General features: G+C 35.9%; 1 protein-coding gene across 2 annotated transcripts in view; it reads left to right on the top strand.

Moving 5' to 3' along the window:
- The window catches only part of TENM2 (teneurin transmembrane protein 2), an 823,064-nt gene that overhangs the window by 804,421 nt on the left and 4,007 nt on the right, over positions 1-14,636 (top strand). For both annotated transcript variants that reach the window (XM_070937374.1, XM_070937373.1), the window contains exons 26-27: positions 10,076-10,372; positions 11,489-13,103. In XM_070937374.1, coding sequence (XP_070793475.1) covers positions 10,076-10,372; positions 11,489-13,103 — 1,912 coding nt within the window. The remainder of the gene's footprint in view (positions 1-10,075; positions 10,373-11,488; positions 13,104-14,636) is intronic.

Below are 14,636 nucleotides of genomic sequence, written 5' to 3'. Positions count from 1 at the left end.
ATTATCACTTGTAATATATTTTCCAGTTTTTGGTCTATAGCTCAAATATTTCCTCAATACTTTGAAATAACTCCATTCCACTTTTCTTCTCTCACTTCCGTCTTCTGTTGTGTCTGTATTTAATAAGTTTCCTTTTTGGCCAATTGTCCAGGAATCATTAATTCAATACAAAACTTCCAAGTCTCAATCAATAATCAATCCAGTCAATCCAATCAATTCAAATTCAGCAGAGGATTATCCACATCTCTTCAAATCCCTTTTATATGTTCAATAGTATTCAGGGGACTCTTAGCTGAAATTCTTATTTAATATTCAAATCTCTGGTGGTCTTAGGGCAGATACTTATCCAGCAAATAGTTTCTGTCTCTTTAAATAGTTAGGCAGTTCCCTTTTCATCAGCAGATGGCGCTCTTGCTTCAGGCTGCTCAGCCTCTCTGTGATGTTATTAGTAAGTACGATTTAATTATTTTAAATTGTAAGTCCAGAAATTGAGCAATGGTAGAAAAATAAAATTTGGGATTGTAATTCCAGCATTTTAAAAATGCCTCTTCAATGCCACATCTTTAATTTTGAGAATCCAAGCTGCTATTCATTTTAAAAAGTAATTTTCCTCTTAAATCCTTCTGCATTTTTCCAAATGCCTGGTATGCTGCTTCAGCAAATAATTCTGGATATACTTTCCCCTTAGATTCCTTGGGGCTACCTGTATTAGTCAATCTCTTGCTTTTCTTGTCCATGTTCTATACCCAAAACAAAATGCAGCCTTGGCAATAGAGTGATAAAGTAAATGGTAAAGTGAATAGGAATCTATTCTAGATGCATACAGAAGGGGCAGTAATGGAGCATTTAATATGTGGAATAAACACAATCCTATACCTAACCTTCCACTGATATAATAGTATTTATATACTTAGTTACAAACAAGAGCAAATAGATTTACTGTATTATGCCTGAGAATCTAGAATTGTCAAAGATGGGCATTTTGCTATGTTTTATGCTGCTTAATCAGATGTTAAAAGTGACAGCTGCAAAGACATGTACCAGAGAAAAGCAGTTCATACACATGGGTGGTGCTTGAGAAAAAGGACAGTCAGTGACAAAGTTTGCCTTATGTGGGCTTCAGTGGGGAAGAACAAAGGTTCTTTCCTGTCAAACTGTCTTCAATTTCTGAAGGAAACACTAGCAGGGATGTGACTAAAAGGAAATGGCAAACTGGGTCTTCTTTCCCTGCTATTATGAGCGAGAAAAAAAATTAAGCATCCAGCTTCTTGGCTTCAGGGATCACATCACAATCTGTGGCTTAAATAAAACAGCATAAATAAGGTTAAATTTAGTGCAGGGGTGTCAAAATGGTATCATAGGCCAGATGTATCATGCATAGGCCACTCCCACCTCAGCTCCAGGAAGGAGAAAAACATCGCGATACATCATGTGACGGCAACGTGACACTGCAAGTTTGACACCTGTGGTTTAGTAGATTGGGGTCCTGGTGTCTTATTTCTGAGAAAATGAAATTTTCTCAGAATGATGATTTTTTTTAAAAAAAGAAAAGTACTTGTTTGCAGTACACAATTGACATGTAGAACTGATTTTCAAATCTTTTAGAACTGAATTCCAAAACCCTTGTTTGAAAGGCCTTGTTACAAAGAATTAGAGAATAGCTCACAGTGTTGAATTGAAGGTCAATTTTCGAAGATGGCCAGCTTCACTGTAAGCAGGTGGCTATGGCACTTAGTTTGATGAAATATTTTTTATTTTTCTGCAGTGTTTGTGAGCTAGCAAGAAGCGAGAAACAGTAAGGATTTGGTGGTTTCGTGGTTTGGTTTAAATGCAGGCCTATAAGATAGATAACCACAATTTTTTATTTTTTATTTTTTTTTATAAACACTTTATTAAACTTTTATTACATTAAAAACATAAAAACTTATTTCACTCAACAGCTAATTGTGGTGTTTTTCTTGTGAAAATAATTTGTGCATTATTTACAAAAATTAAATTGTGCATATTTACATTCTTATTTTATCTAATACTTGTATTTAATAACTATCTACCTTCAATCTATCTCCGTTCTATCCAGTTATACCACTGTTCCCACACATCAGGTGAAATGCTACCGGATCGGACCGGATCTGCTGATCCGGTAGTGATGATGACCGGTAGTTCGGAGAACCGGTAGCAATGGCAGCTGGAGGCTCTGCCCACCCGCCCCATTCCACGGAGTCAGGGAATGCACCATTCCCCGACTCCGGCCTTGCCGTGGAGCCGCTGCTTGCTCGCCCTTCGCCACGGGGTGTATCGTACTGCTCAACTTTCTCCCGCGGCTGGCTGTTAGGGAAGGCAAGAGCCCGAAAGTTACCAGAGTTGCTCACTCTCCTTCTTGAATGAGCCGCCACCATCGCTGCTCTGGTCCATGTGCCGGCTGCGCAAGCGCACACCGTTTATTTAATTCACTCATCAGTGGCAGGTTGGGTGTGTGCTTGCGCAGCCGGCGCGTGGACCAGGGCAATGGTGGCAGCTCATTCAAGAAGGAGAGTGAGAGACTCCGGTAACTTTCGGGTGCTTGCCTTCCCTGACAGCCAGCTGTGGGAGAAAGGTAAGGACACACCGTTTGGCGATGAGAGAGTGGGCAGCGGTTCCAGGGCAAGGCTGGTATCGGGGAATGGTGCATTCCCCGACCTGGTTGAGGCAGGCGGCGAGCAGGCGGCAGCTCCAGAGCCCCATCAAATGGTGCATCCCTGGGCCCTGGCCCCCGACCCAAAGCGAAGAGAGAGTGGGTGGCGAGTGGGTGGCAGAATAGAAATTTAAAAAGTTTTCCTACCGGGTTCTGTGGGCGTGGCTTGGTGGGACGGTCTTGTGATTGAGTGGGTGTGACTGTGAGTGACATCGAGTTGGCTATGTCCACTCAGTCACAGGATACCCCCCCACCAAGCCACACCCACAGAACCGGTAGGGAAAAATTCCTCCACACATTGTAAAATATCAATGTCTCTTTATCTTTTAAACTCAGCGTTAATTTGTCCATTTCTGCACAATTCATGATCTTTAGTATGACCAGTTCTCTGCGGGTGTACATGGCTGTTTCCAACATTGAGCTAGGCAATCCTGGCAGCGGTTAATATGTTTAGTACTAGATATTTTGTGCCTTTCACTTTTTTTTTTTTTTTTTTGAGATCCCCAATAGGGAGAGTTCCGGTTCTAAGTCTAATTGATCATTAATGATTTCCTGTAGCCAGTCTTTAATTTTTAGCCAATATTTTCGAGCCTCAGGGCAGGACCATCACATATAGTAGTATGTTTCTTTTTATATTTCCAACATATGGGGCTCATTTTAGGGTACATTTTCGCTAATCTCGAAGGGGGTAAGTGCCACCTGTAGAACATTTTATATGCGTTTTCTTTATATGCTGCTGATTTTGTTAGTTTATGGTTTCTGTTCCATATGTTCTCCCAATCTGATAGTTTTATGTTGTGTCCAATATTTTGACCCCATGCAATCATGCATCCTTTCACTTCTTCTTCCTCCAGTTCTACTTCCAAAAGGTATTTGTAAATTTTAGTAATATTTTTTTTGTCTGGTCCTAATAAAATTTTGTCTAGTTGTTGTGGTTTAAGTATATTCCATAATCTTTTATATCTTGTTTATATCGGTTTTGTAATTGGAGATAAGCCCACCAGTCAACTCGTAGCCCTTGTTCTTGGAGGTCCTGTAATGTTTTTAACTTTCCATGATTATCTAATAGGTCTTTATATTTTAACATTTTATTCAAATCTAAATTGTTTGTGTTAGGTTCAGCTTGTAGCTTACTCCTAACTTGTTGGTCAGGCAATATATCTGTTTCTTTAAGAAACAACTGAGCACGTAATCAGGGTTTGCTGAACCCTGTAATTAGGCTACAGTGCATACATAAGCAGCGCAGAGAAGCGTTCTTTGTTCCTGATTGTTCCTGTTCCTGTTGCTTCCTGCGTCTTTCTGCTGATTGGTGTTAGACTGGATTGTTATATGGTACTGTATACCGAGAGTTACTAAAGTCTGTTTGCTTTGGTAAGGGAAGATACTTACTGGACTGATATTACTGTTTATGACCTTGGACTGTTTTATCTACACCGAGACTGCTTATTATCTTGTATATAAAGTATTTTTCTCACATGAGCTACACGTTTATCTCCTTCCCTGTGTGTTTCTGCTCTGCTTGTTGCACAAGCAACAAATACTTTTTACACACACCCTAACAGTTTGGATGGATCATCGCTTCCATTGTGGATAGCCAAGTTGGGATTTTTATGTAGTGTTTCTTTTTAACTTTAATCCAATTATTTATTAGCGAATCTCTAATCAGGTGTCTGTGAAAGTATTGTTGTAATTTTTTAAAGGGTCCACACTTCAAGTTCAGCTTAATGATTTTCATATATTACACGAACCTAACCAATTATTATTTATTCAGCAAACTCTGGTTGACCGATCCATAACTTAATGCTACATGTGAAACAGTTCATAGTGTGTCTTTGCTGAGAATTCCTCTTCAGTGTATACGTAGAATTATTTTGCCTGCTTTGCTAAACCATATAAAGTTCTGCTTCTCATTCATTATAAAAACCATAATTAAGTCTGCTGAATAGAGCTATGCTATAATGTTATTATGTAGACAAGAATTAATATCTATTAGCAAAAATAAATTATCCCAAAATGAATACTGTGTTTTCTGCAAGCCTCTATGAAGTTGTCCCTCTTTTGTGTATATAAATAATGTTTAATAAAAGCCTCAGTAAAGCACTCTTAGGACCTGCCTATTGTGCCTTGCACAAATAAAGAAAGATTAGCATATAGATAATAACCCTCCCCAAAAGAGAAACGATGTGGCTTATTAGATCAATTTAAGTCATGGTATTTATAATAGTGCGATATGTACTCCCAAAGAGAATGGATTTCCATGTAATTAATAAGAAATGACCACATTACACTTGTTTCAAGAAGCATGAGGACTAAAGCATTCAGTATCAAAATAGGATTTTTTTTCTTTGAGAAGATAAAGCATTTTTATTGTCTTTATTTCTGCTCCTGCGGTTTGACTGTAGAATGCCCCCGAGAGAAAAATGCAACTGGAAATAATAATAAAAACTTCCATTGCACGCTTTTTAAAATATTCCTCCTTGCATAATTGAATAAATTAATCAGACAAGAGAATGAATCTGCCTTGTGGACAAATAAGGCAGAGCTTAATTTATATCAAGTGCTATTTCTTTCAACATTCACATCAAAAATGATAGAACAGGTACAAGGTTACCTATAGATGTATCATTGAGAACAGTTAAAGTATCAATGGTTATACAAGTTAACTTTCATTAAACGTTTAAACAAAGCAATGAGTCCCAGTGTAAAGCCAATCGAGTCCTTCATAACTGTCACAAGAGATCTGACTAAGAAAATATAATATCATACACTCCATAAATGTAATATGATTCATCACAATCCCACACTAATATGAAGTGAGGCCTTTTATCAATAATGCCAATATAAATAGGCTAATTTTCAATTCCTTTTGCAAAAGTACATCAAGGGAACAGCTGCTCTGAAAATTATTTTTGTACTTCGGTTATTAGATTACACACCAAATGCAAGAAGTTTCAAGACAATTCCTTGTGGGAACTCTGACATCAGGGATAAGAACATTTCTTTTCAAAGATAATTTACTTTAGAGACATTTAGCTTAATTTCTCTAAGTAGTAAAAATGAGAATGAAGAAAATGAAAGATAATTAAAAATTAATTCTTTACAAATCCTGATACATGTAATTGATTCATTCTGTAACTGAATTTCTTCAAAGTATCTCAGGGTGAGAACTGGGCTCGTTTTTGCTGTGAAACTAATTCAGAATCACTTTCAAGTCCTAAAAATAAAGCTCATGGTCTATTTTCATACCTTTTGATATACTTTTTAAATTTTGATATGAGAAACAGTTTTCAGGACCTTTCAGCCAAACCTACTATAATATATAAGCTGAAGAAAACGTCCCCAGAAAATGAAGAACGCTTTAGTCACAGGTGTCAAAAGAAATCTAATTTAAAGATTTCTACTTTATTAATGTCTCATTCACAAATTGATGTCGTGGGAAGTTGGATAATACAGGATTGACCTGGATTCCTTGGTCTGTCACAAATAAATGCAACTATGTCTCTTCTACATTAGAACACTAGCTGCAATGCATGCTAAATTCAAGATTAGTATGATTCTGTGTTCTGACTTTTTAACAATCCTAGAGTCACCATTTCTTTTAGATCAGGTTTCTTTGGGATGAGCTCAATTCCTAATGGCCTTAGGAATATATTCCTATGTTCGTTTTTGTAAAGAATTCCGTTGCATTCTCCTATTTTATTTACACTTTCTAATCTAACCTGCAACCTTACATTCCCTTGAGATGTCACATCTAAGCACTAACCAAGGCTAATTCTATAGCTTCCCAGACCAAATATGATTGTTCAGGTGCTGCCACCTGCTGGCCAGATGTTTACATGCATACTGTATTTTTTTTTAAAGTTATCTCTGAAGAATGACCACTTCACACTTGAACAAGGAAAAAAAAGCTTCACATCTGTTTGGCATAGAAACAATTAATTAATTAATCCAATTCAAATATGAGCATTAGTTGGTGCATATTGTCTATGTGCCCACCTTTAAGTCAGTCTTGACTCCTGTCTTTCTTGGTAAGATTTGGAAAGTGTCTCCTTCATAGGGCTGAGAAAATGACTTATCCAAGATCATCTATCAGAAGGGTAAGGCTCAAAGGCCACTCAGTTTCTAGCCTGATGTATTAACTACTATACAAAATTAGCTTTTGATGCACTGGGGCCATACTTTTGGTTTTGTTTTAGATGTATTTGTGTGCTGATTCTAACCATGTGAAGATGATAATTCCTAATAGTCACTAGCAGAGTGAGACACGGCATCCTGGTGAACGTGTCAATTTTTTAAAATGTTTTATAGTTTTTTATGTATTGGAAAATTTAGGTGGTAGGTTGACAAGGATTTGTGTAGATTAAATTTGTTTTGTAATTAGTTGATCTGCCAAAAAAGAATTAAAGATTGGGAAGAGTTGCAGTGATCTTAAGGTGCGATATCCTAAGTTAAGTTTGTGGGAGAGATGTTAATAAAAAGTTTCATCCCAAGTAAGCAGGATAAACATATTTTCAGCAATTAAAGTGGTCACATTAAGATTCAAGGAAGATTTCTACCAATTAACAGTTCTACAGAGGAATTATTGAGTCTGTCATCTGCACCTCTATAACTGTCTGGTTTGGTTCTGAAACCCAACAAGACAGACACAGACTTCAGAGGATAATTAAAACTGCAGAAAAAACAATTGCTACCAATCTGCTTTCCATTGAGGACCTGTATACTGCACGAGTCAAAAAGAGGGCTGTGAAAATATTTACAGGCCCCTCGCATCCTGGACATAAACTGTTTCAACTCCTACCTTCCAAACGACCCTATAGAGCACTGCAAACCAAGGCAACTAGATACAAGAACAGTTTTTTCCCGAATGCCATCACTCAGCTAAACAAATAATTCCCTCAACACTGTCAAACTACTTACTAAGTCTGCATTACTATTAATCTTCTCATTGTTCCTATCACCCATCTCTTCCCATTATGACTGTATGACTGTAACCTTGTTGCTGGTATCCTTATGATTTATATTGAATGTTTCCCTATGACTATCATTAAGTGTTGTACCTTATGATTCTTGACGAATGTATCTTTTCTTTTATGTACACCGAGAGCGTATGCACCAAGACAAATTCCTTGTATGTCCAATCACATTTGGCCAATAAAGAATTCTATTCTATTCTATTCTATTCTATTCTATTCTATTCTATTCTATTCTATTCTATTCTATTCTATTCTATTCTATGTCTACCAATTAGCAGGCAGTAGCGAATAAAATTGGCACTCTAGATAGAGGTTAGGTGCAAGACAATTAATAAAAGGCAGTACAGGAAAGAGAAGCTTATTTGTTTGCTAGCTTGTATGGTTTAGAAGCTGCCAGACTCCTAATGACTCTGGATGGCTTACAATTAAAAAAATAGAAAGAGTAAGATAAAAGAGAAATCTGAATGGCCAAAGACAAGACACGAAAAAACATTTCATAGGGTCTCATACTTTACCCTGCCCGAGACCTGGGAGAATAGCCAAGTCTTCAATAGCTTCGTGAATATCATAAGGGTGGGAGCCACCTGGATCTCTTGGGGGGATATTATTACCAAGGGTATAGCTTCTATTTATATTTATACAGATATGTTTTATGAATTGTTATATTCCAATTATATAAAAGTTTTTGATTAATATTTAATTTTCTTATCATACAATGAAATCACTTATTTCAGATGCATTTGTGGATATAAGTGTAAGGAGGAAAATTCAGATCAGATATGCATTATATACAGTCCCCAGAATACAGAAACTCTAGATTTGGAATTAATACGGTTAATAGCTACAGTATAAATATAAATTCAGTACCATGTTGCCTAACGTTCTCTAAATAATGTTTAGAATCAGGATGTTCACCATTTAAATAATTCCTTTTAAAATGCTGAAGACTTCATGTAACAGTGGTTTCAACAGCTGTACTTCATTAAACAACTCAGGCAGCAAAAAATAATCTTTTAAAAATAGGTATCTTTGGTCATGGATAAAAGTATTCAAATTAATTCAAATATGAAAGCAATGTCATATTTGAATGGAGAGAACTTCATTTCTTTCCATAGGAAATGGAACTACTCATTAAAATAGAAAATTGTGGACTTTTTTTTTTTTTTTTAATTAATAACTTGGTAGCATCCATGCAGGAAGCCAAGCTTGTTACGATATGTACAGAATCATCACAGATAGAATTGGTGAGGAAATTATTCCCCAGACTATTAATTCATTAGAAAATATACATCTGTTCCTTATCAACAAGACACATGACATTTCAAGTTGGATATAACATTTTTCTCTTGGGTTTCACTTCTGAAACATCTAATTTTAGCTCTCACCTTCCCTACAAAGAGATAAGTTCTACCGAATCCTCTTTTTTCAGCACCTAAACTTTGAAATATTTACTGTAAGAAATTCCAAATAAGAATTCACTTCCATTATCTCTGGTTTTAAATAACTGGTTATTTAAGAGCAAGCTAGAAAATGCATTCTGAAAAATCCCTAACCATTAATTGAGGTGCTTATGAAGTCCTTTTCTTTTGCATATTGTCAGCTAATTGCCTTCTGAAAATTCATTGTTGAGTATTCAATTCTGTTTAGATCTTTGAGGGTTTTTTCCCTGCCTGGGTCAGAAAAAATGTTTTATTGGTTTAGAAATTTAAGATATCATTTATTTATATGTATACCATAATGCATATTTTCAAAAAAATAGCAACCTCACTAGGATGAAATTTTTAAGTTGTCTTTTTCAAATGATTCACCCACCTTAGTTTAAAATTGGCAGTTAAGGCTTTTCAATAGATTATTAATTCTGCAAAAAGTTTTTTTAGTAGTAGTTCCAAGTATTTATAACTAGAATTCAAAGACTATCTTATTTATCCCCGATTGCTGACTGTTTAATCTGTATTTGTGTTATGTTCTAATATTTCCGTGGTCTGATTTTACTCAGTGTTTTTAAACTTTATTGTACTGAGTTAAAGATTTATCTCTAAGTAGATATGTTCATTTATATTAATAAATTTATCTACTAGTTCTTACCTTTATGTTAAGAATTCTATTCTCATATTTACATTGAATACAAATTCTTCAGCATTAATTGCTTGCTTTGTTGCATTGTACACTATATTGTATAATTAAAGTTACTGGGAACTGAATTCAGTAGGACTTACTTCTGAGATTTTTTTAAAAAAAAATTGTACTCTTGTATAGAAAGAATTAGTTGGGGAAAGACCAATATATTAGCACATTTCAGTGTATGACTGAATTTTTTTACAGGAAAAAAACAAATTCTGCAGGTTTCTGCAGAATTTAAGCAAACCTACCAAATGCTTCTTCTGTGATTACAGTATAGCAGTATTAATGTTAATAATTTTGCTTTAATTAGGTCCATGGAAGAAATCTACTATCGATTGATTATGATCGGAACATTCGCACAGAGAAAATATACGATGATCACCGGAAGTTTACACTCCGTATTATTTATGATCAGCTTGGACGTCCTTTCCTCTGGCTGCCCAGCAGTGGACTTGCTGCTGTGAATGTCTCTTATTTTTCAAATGGACGGTTGGCTGGGCTTCAGCGTGGTGCCATGAGTGAAAGAACCGAGATTGACAAACAAGGCAGGATTATTGCACGCATGTTTGCTGATGGAAAAGTGTGGAGTTATACATACTTAGAAAAAGTAGGTAATTGTTGGTATGGCCTATAGTCCTGCATTAACTGAAGTTTGGGATTTAGTGACGTTGGCATATGTATCTGTGCATCAAATAATTCAAAAACCATAACTGAGGTGCCTTTGTGTTTTAAGAACTTAAGCAGCATATTCATTCCTAAATGCTAGATATAAGCTAATGCTAGCACATACAACTACTGATTAATGCACTGTATCTTTAATTTTAGGACTAAATTTAAATAACAGACCTTGTGCCCGTTCTGTTTTTTTAAACTTACTTATTTCTTCTTCAGCCCCTATTTTTTTGCCTGGTTCTGGAGAACTCAGCTGCACATTCATTTGGTCTGTTTGGTGAAAAAAAACCAACAACAACCCAGAATTGTTTAATTGTAGATTATTTTAGATAGATATGCAGGCAGACATTATTAAATAATTACTTAAGCTGAAACACTCTAATTGAAAACCTTGGAATACAAATCCTTTTATTCTGTTTTAAAATGAAGTGACGTCAGCTCTTATAAGAATCCTTTTAAGAACTGCAAGAAATCCCATTTTAAGAATAGTTTGCCACAATCAGATTTTTTTTGTGCCAACAGACAATAACTGTTACATATGAGCTTTACTAATTAAATGTTAATAGGGTAACACATTGCGTGATCAAGCTTTTCAGATTCTATGTGTGCCTTTGCCATAAATTGCAAAAAGTCTCTTTATGGTTAAAAAAAAATCCACAGTAAATTCAAAGCACTCTTACAGATGTGCTTAATATTGTAGCATTCTTTAGTGTAATATCAGCGTAGCCTACAACATAGTATAGTGCCTGCATATGATAATCAGAATTTGTGAAAATGAAGTCAATATGGAGTTTAACATTTCTTTACAAGCCTAATGGCATAAATAGAACAGAATGCACTGTTGTTTATTTTACAATTGTGTATCAATTTTTTTTTTTGTCCTGCCAAATAAATTAATAGCTATATGCATTAAAATGTTTATAGCAGCAGTAGCTGTAACTGTCATGTATATGAAGGAATCCTTAATGGTTTGTGTTGTATTGTGATACCCATCTGATATGTTTTGATAAAAAAAAAAAAAACATAAAATATGACTTTGTTTTTTCAATAGTCTATGGTGCTACTCCTTCAAAGTCAGCGGCAGTACATCTTTGAATATGACTCTTCAGATCGGCTGCATGCTGTCACTATGCCAAGTATAGCTCGACACAGCATGAGCACTCACACCTCAATCGGCTATATTCGAAATATTTATAACCCACCTGAAAGTAATGCTTCAGTGATTTTTGATTACAGCGATGATGGAAGGATTTTGAAAACATCTTTTTTAGGAACTGGTCGGCAAGTTTTCTACAAATACGGGAAGTTATCCAAGTTGTCGGAGATTGCGTATGACAGCACAGCAGTGACTTTTGGATATGATGAAACTACAGGAGTCCTGAAGATGGTTAACCTACAGAGCGGGGGCTTTTCTTGCACCATCCGCTATCGTAAAATTGGCCCTCTGGTTGACAAACAGATTTACAGATTCTCTGAAGAAGGTATGGTCAATGCTAGGTTTGATTATACCTATCATGATAATAGTTTTCGAATAGCTAGCATCAAGCCTATAATAAGTGAGATCCCTCTTCCGGTTGACCTCTATCGTTATGATGAGATCTCAGGCAAAGTAGAGCACTTTGGCAAATTTGGGGTAATCTATTATGACATAAATCAAATAATCACTACGGCTGTAATGACACTGAGCAAACATTTTGATACACACGGACGGATTAAAGAAGTTCAGTATGAAATGTTCCGATCGCTCATGTACTGGATGACAGTGCAATATGACAGTATGGGAAGGGTAACTAAGAGAGAATTAAAGCTTGGGCCTTATGCCAATACAACTAAATATACATATGATTATGATGGAGATGGGCAGCTCCAGAGTGTGGCAGTCAATGACAGACCAAACTGGCGTTACAGTTATGATCTAAATGGCAACTTGCATCTTTTGAATCCTGGGAACAGTATCCGATTGATGCCCCTGCGCTATGATTTAAGAGATAGAATTACGCGACTAGGTGATATGCAGTATAAGATTGATGATGATGGCTTTTTGTGTCAAAGAGGTTCTGACACATTTGAGTACAATTCCAAGGGCCTCTTAACAAGAGCTTATAATAAAGCAAATGGATGGAGTGTTCAATACCGTTATGATGGATTAGGAAGACGAGCCTCTTACAAAACTAACCTGGGACATCACCTTCAATATTTTTATGCTGATCTTCACAACCCAACTAGGATAACACATGTGTATAACCACTCAAATTCAGAAATTACCTCTCTGTACTATGATCTGCAAGGTCATCTTTTTGCAATGGAAAGCAGCAGTGGAGAAGAATATTATGTTGCCTCGGATAATACGGGTACACCATTGGCAGTTTTCAGTATCAACGGTCTAATGATCAAGCAACTGCAATACACAGCCTATGGGGAGATCTATCACGATTCTAATCCTGACTTCCAAATAGTCATTGGATTTCATGGAGGGCTATATGATCCCTTAACAAAACTGGTCCACTTTACTCAAAGAGATTATGATGTTTTGGCTGGACGTTGGACCTCTCCTGATTATACAATGTGGAAAAATGTTGGTAAGGAACCTGCCCCATTCAACTTGTATATGTTCAAGAGCAACAATCCTCTCAGCAATGAACTGGATTTAAAGAACTATGTGACAGGTGAGAAATAATTAATAGTCTGGAAATCTAAGGAACATTGTAAAAAAAAAAGTGTAAGAATGCTATTTTGCTCTTAGGAAACTGATTTAATATCAAGTACAGACTCAAAATGCTTCAGGATAGGAAGAAGATTGCACTGGTTAACGAACCAACTCCTATGGTTTTGAACAATGGTAATGTAATCATGCATCCAGTCCTGTGGGTTTAAGATCAGCTAGAAAAAGTTGGACTTAAGCACACATGATATGCATCAAGTTAATCCATGTAATAACTGTTTTTGGATTGAGCAGAAGAATCACACTTCATGTATGTGAATTAACCTTAGCAATGTAAAATGCTAAAAGTTAGATTTTATAAACATACTTTGCACCAATTTGCACATGCAATCCCATTGCTTCTTCTGTTATATACAGCCATTTAATTCAGGGGGATTTAGCAATGCTTTGAGATAAATCGTATGCTAAGGATATAGTTCAGTGTTTGTCAGCCAGTGGTTTGTATTGGTGATAGGTTGTAGTCTTCTGGGTAAGAGTTGATTTTCTTTCCCCGATTGAGAAATAAGAGAGCAGCGAAAGTGGTCAGATCTGACACAGTGTTTAATAGAAGCAAAAGTGTTAGCAGAAGCAAAAGGAAATCTTGTTCTCTGGGAAGCTCAAAGATTTGAATTCAATAACAAAAGTAAAATAAAATGATGTGTTGCATTACTTATCTCTCTAATTATTTGGACATTTATTTATTTTTTTTGAGTTTGGATTTAGACTGTTCGAAAATAACTGGGTAATTTTCAGTTTAGTTTTTAATCACAAACGAAAATCAAAATCAAATCTCTAAAGCCAGGTCACAGCAAGCAAGCAGCAAGCAATTCAGTTCAGCTAACAAAAGTATAGCTTGATATTTATTTATTTATACATCAGTAGACATCAAACCGTTGACTGACAAAACAAAACAAAAGGCAGGCATAGCAGGGACAGAAAGAGGAACAATGGGCAAGAGGGGGAAAAAGGCAAAGGACTTAATATGAACCATCTGTATTATCTATATTTCTATTAAAAGGCACAAAACTTTCCAGGGCCGCTGGAAACAATACTGTGTAATTAGCATGGAGAGTCTCAAAGGAAAAGGCCTTTGCTCATTTCAGCTCTAGCCCCTTTTATGTACATAGAAGCAGAATAAAGTAAGACACCGATATTCTGCACTATGAAGAAAAGAATTTGGTTGGATGAAGATGATGTATCCAACAAGAGGAGCGCTGTCCCCATTTCAGTGGCCTTCAAATTACCATAACTGATAAATAATAATATACAGAAGTCCTGTAAGCATATATGTCCTCTCAGTAAAATATATATATATATATATATATATATATATATATGAGTTTTTATGTTACTATGTTGTTAGGGTTCCAAATCCTTGTTAGAGTGGTTGTTGGGACTTTATGTGCAAACAAAATGATGAAGGAAAGAGAAACTAACCAGGTTCCTAATAATAGAGTGACTGTAATGGGAATGAAATTTATCCACATCCTAAAGCAGA

The sequence above is a fragment of the Pituophis catenifer genome, unplaced genomic scaffold (assembly GCF_029215685.1).
Source record: "Pituophis catenifer annectens isolate HBS135680 unplaced genomic scaffold, rPitCat1.0.hap2 SCAF_2, whole genome shotgun sequence".
Classification (NCBI taxonomy): Eukaryota; Metazoa; Chordata; class Lepidosauria; order Squamata; family Colubridae; genus Pituophis; species Pituophis catenifer.
Note: the sequence above shows the minus strand (reverse complement) of the source record. Positions and strands in the feature narration are given on the sequence as shown.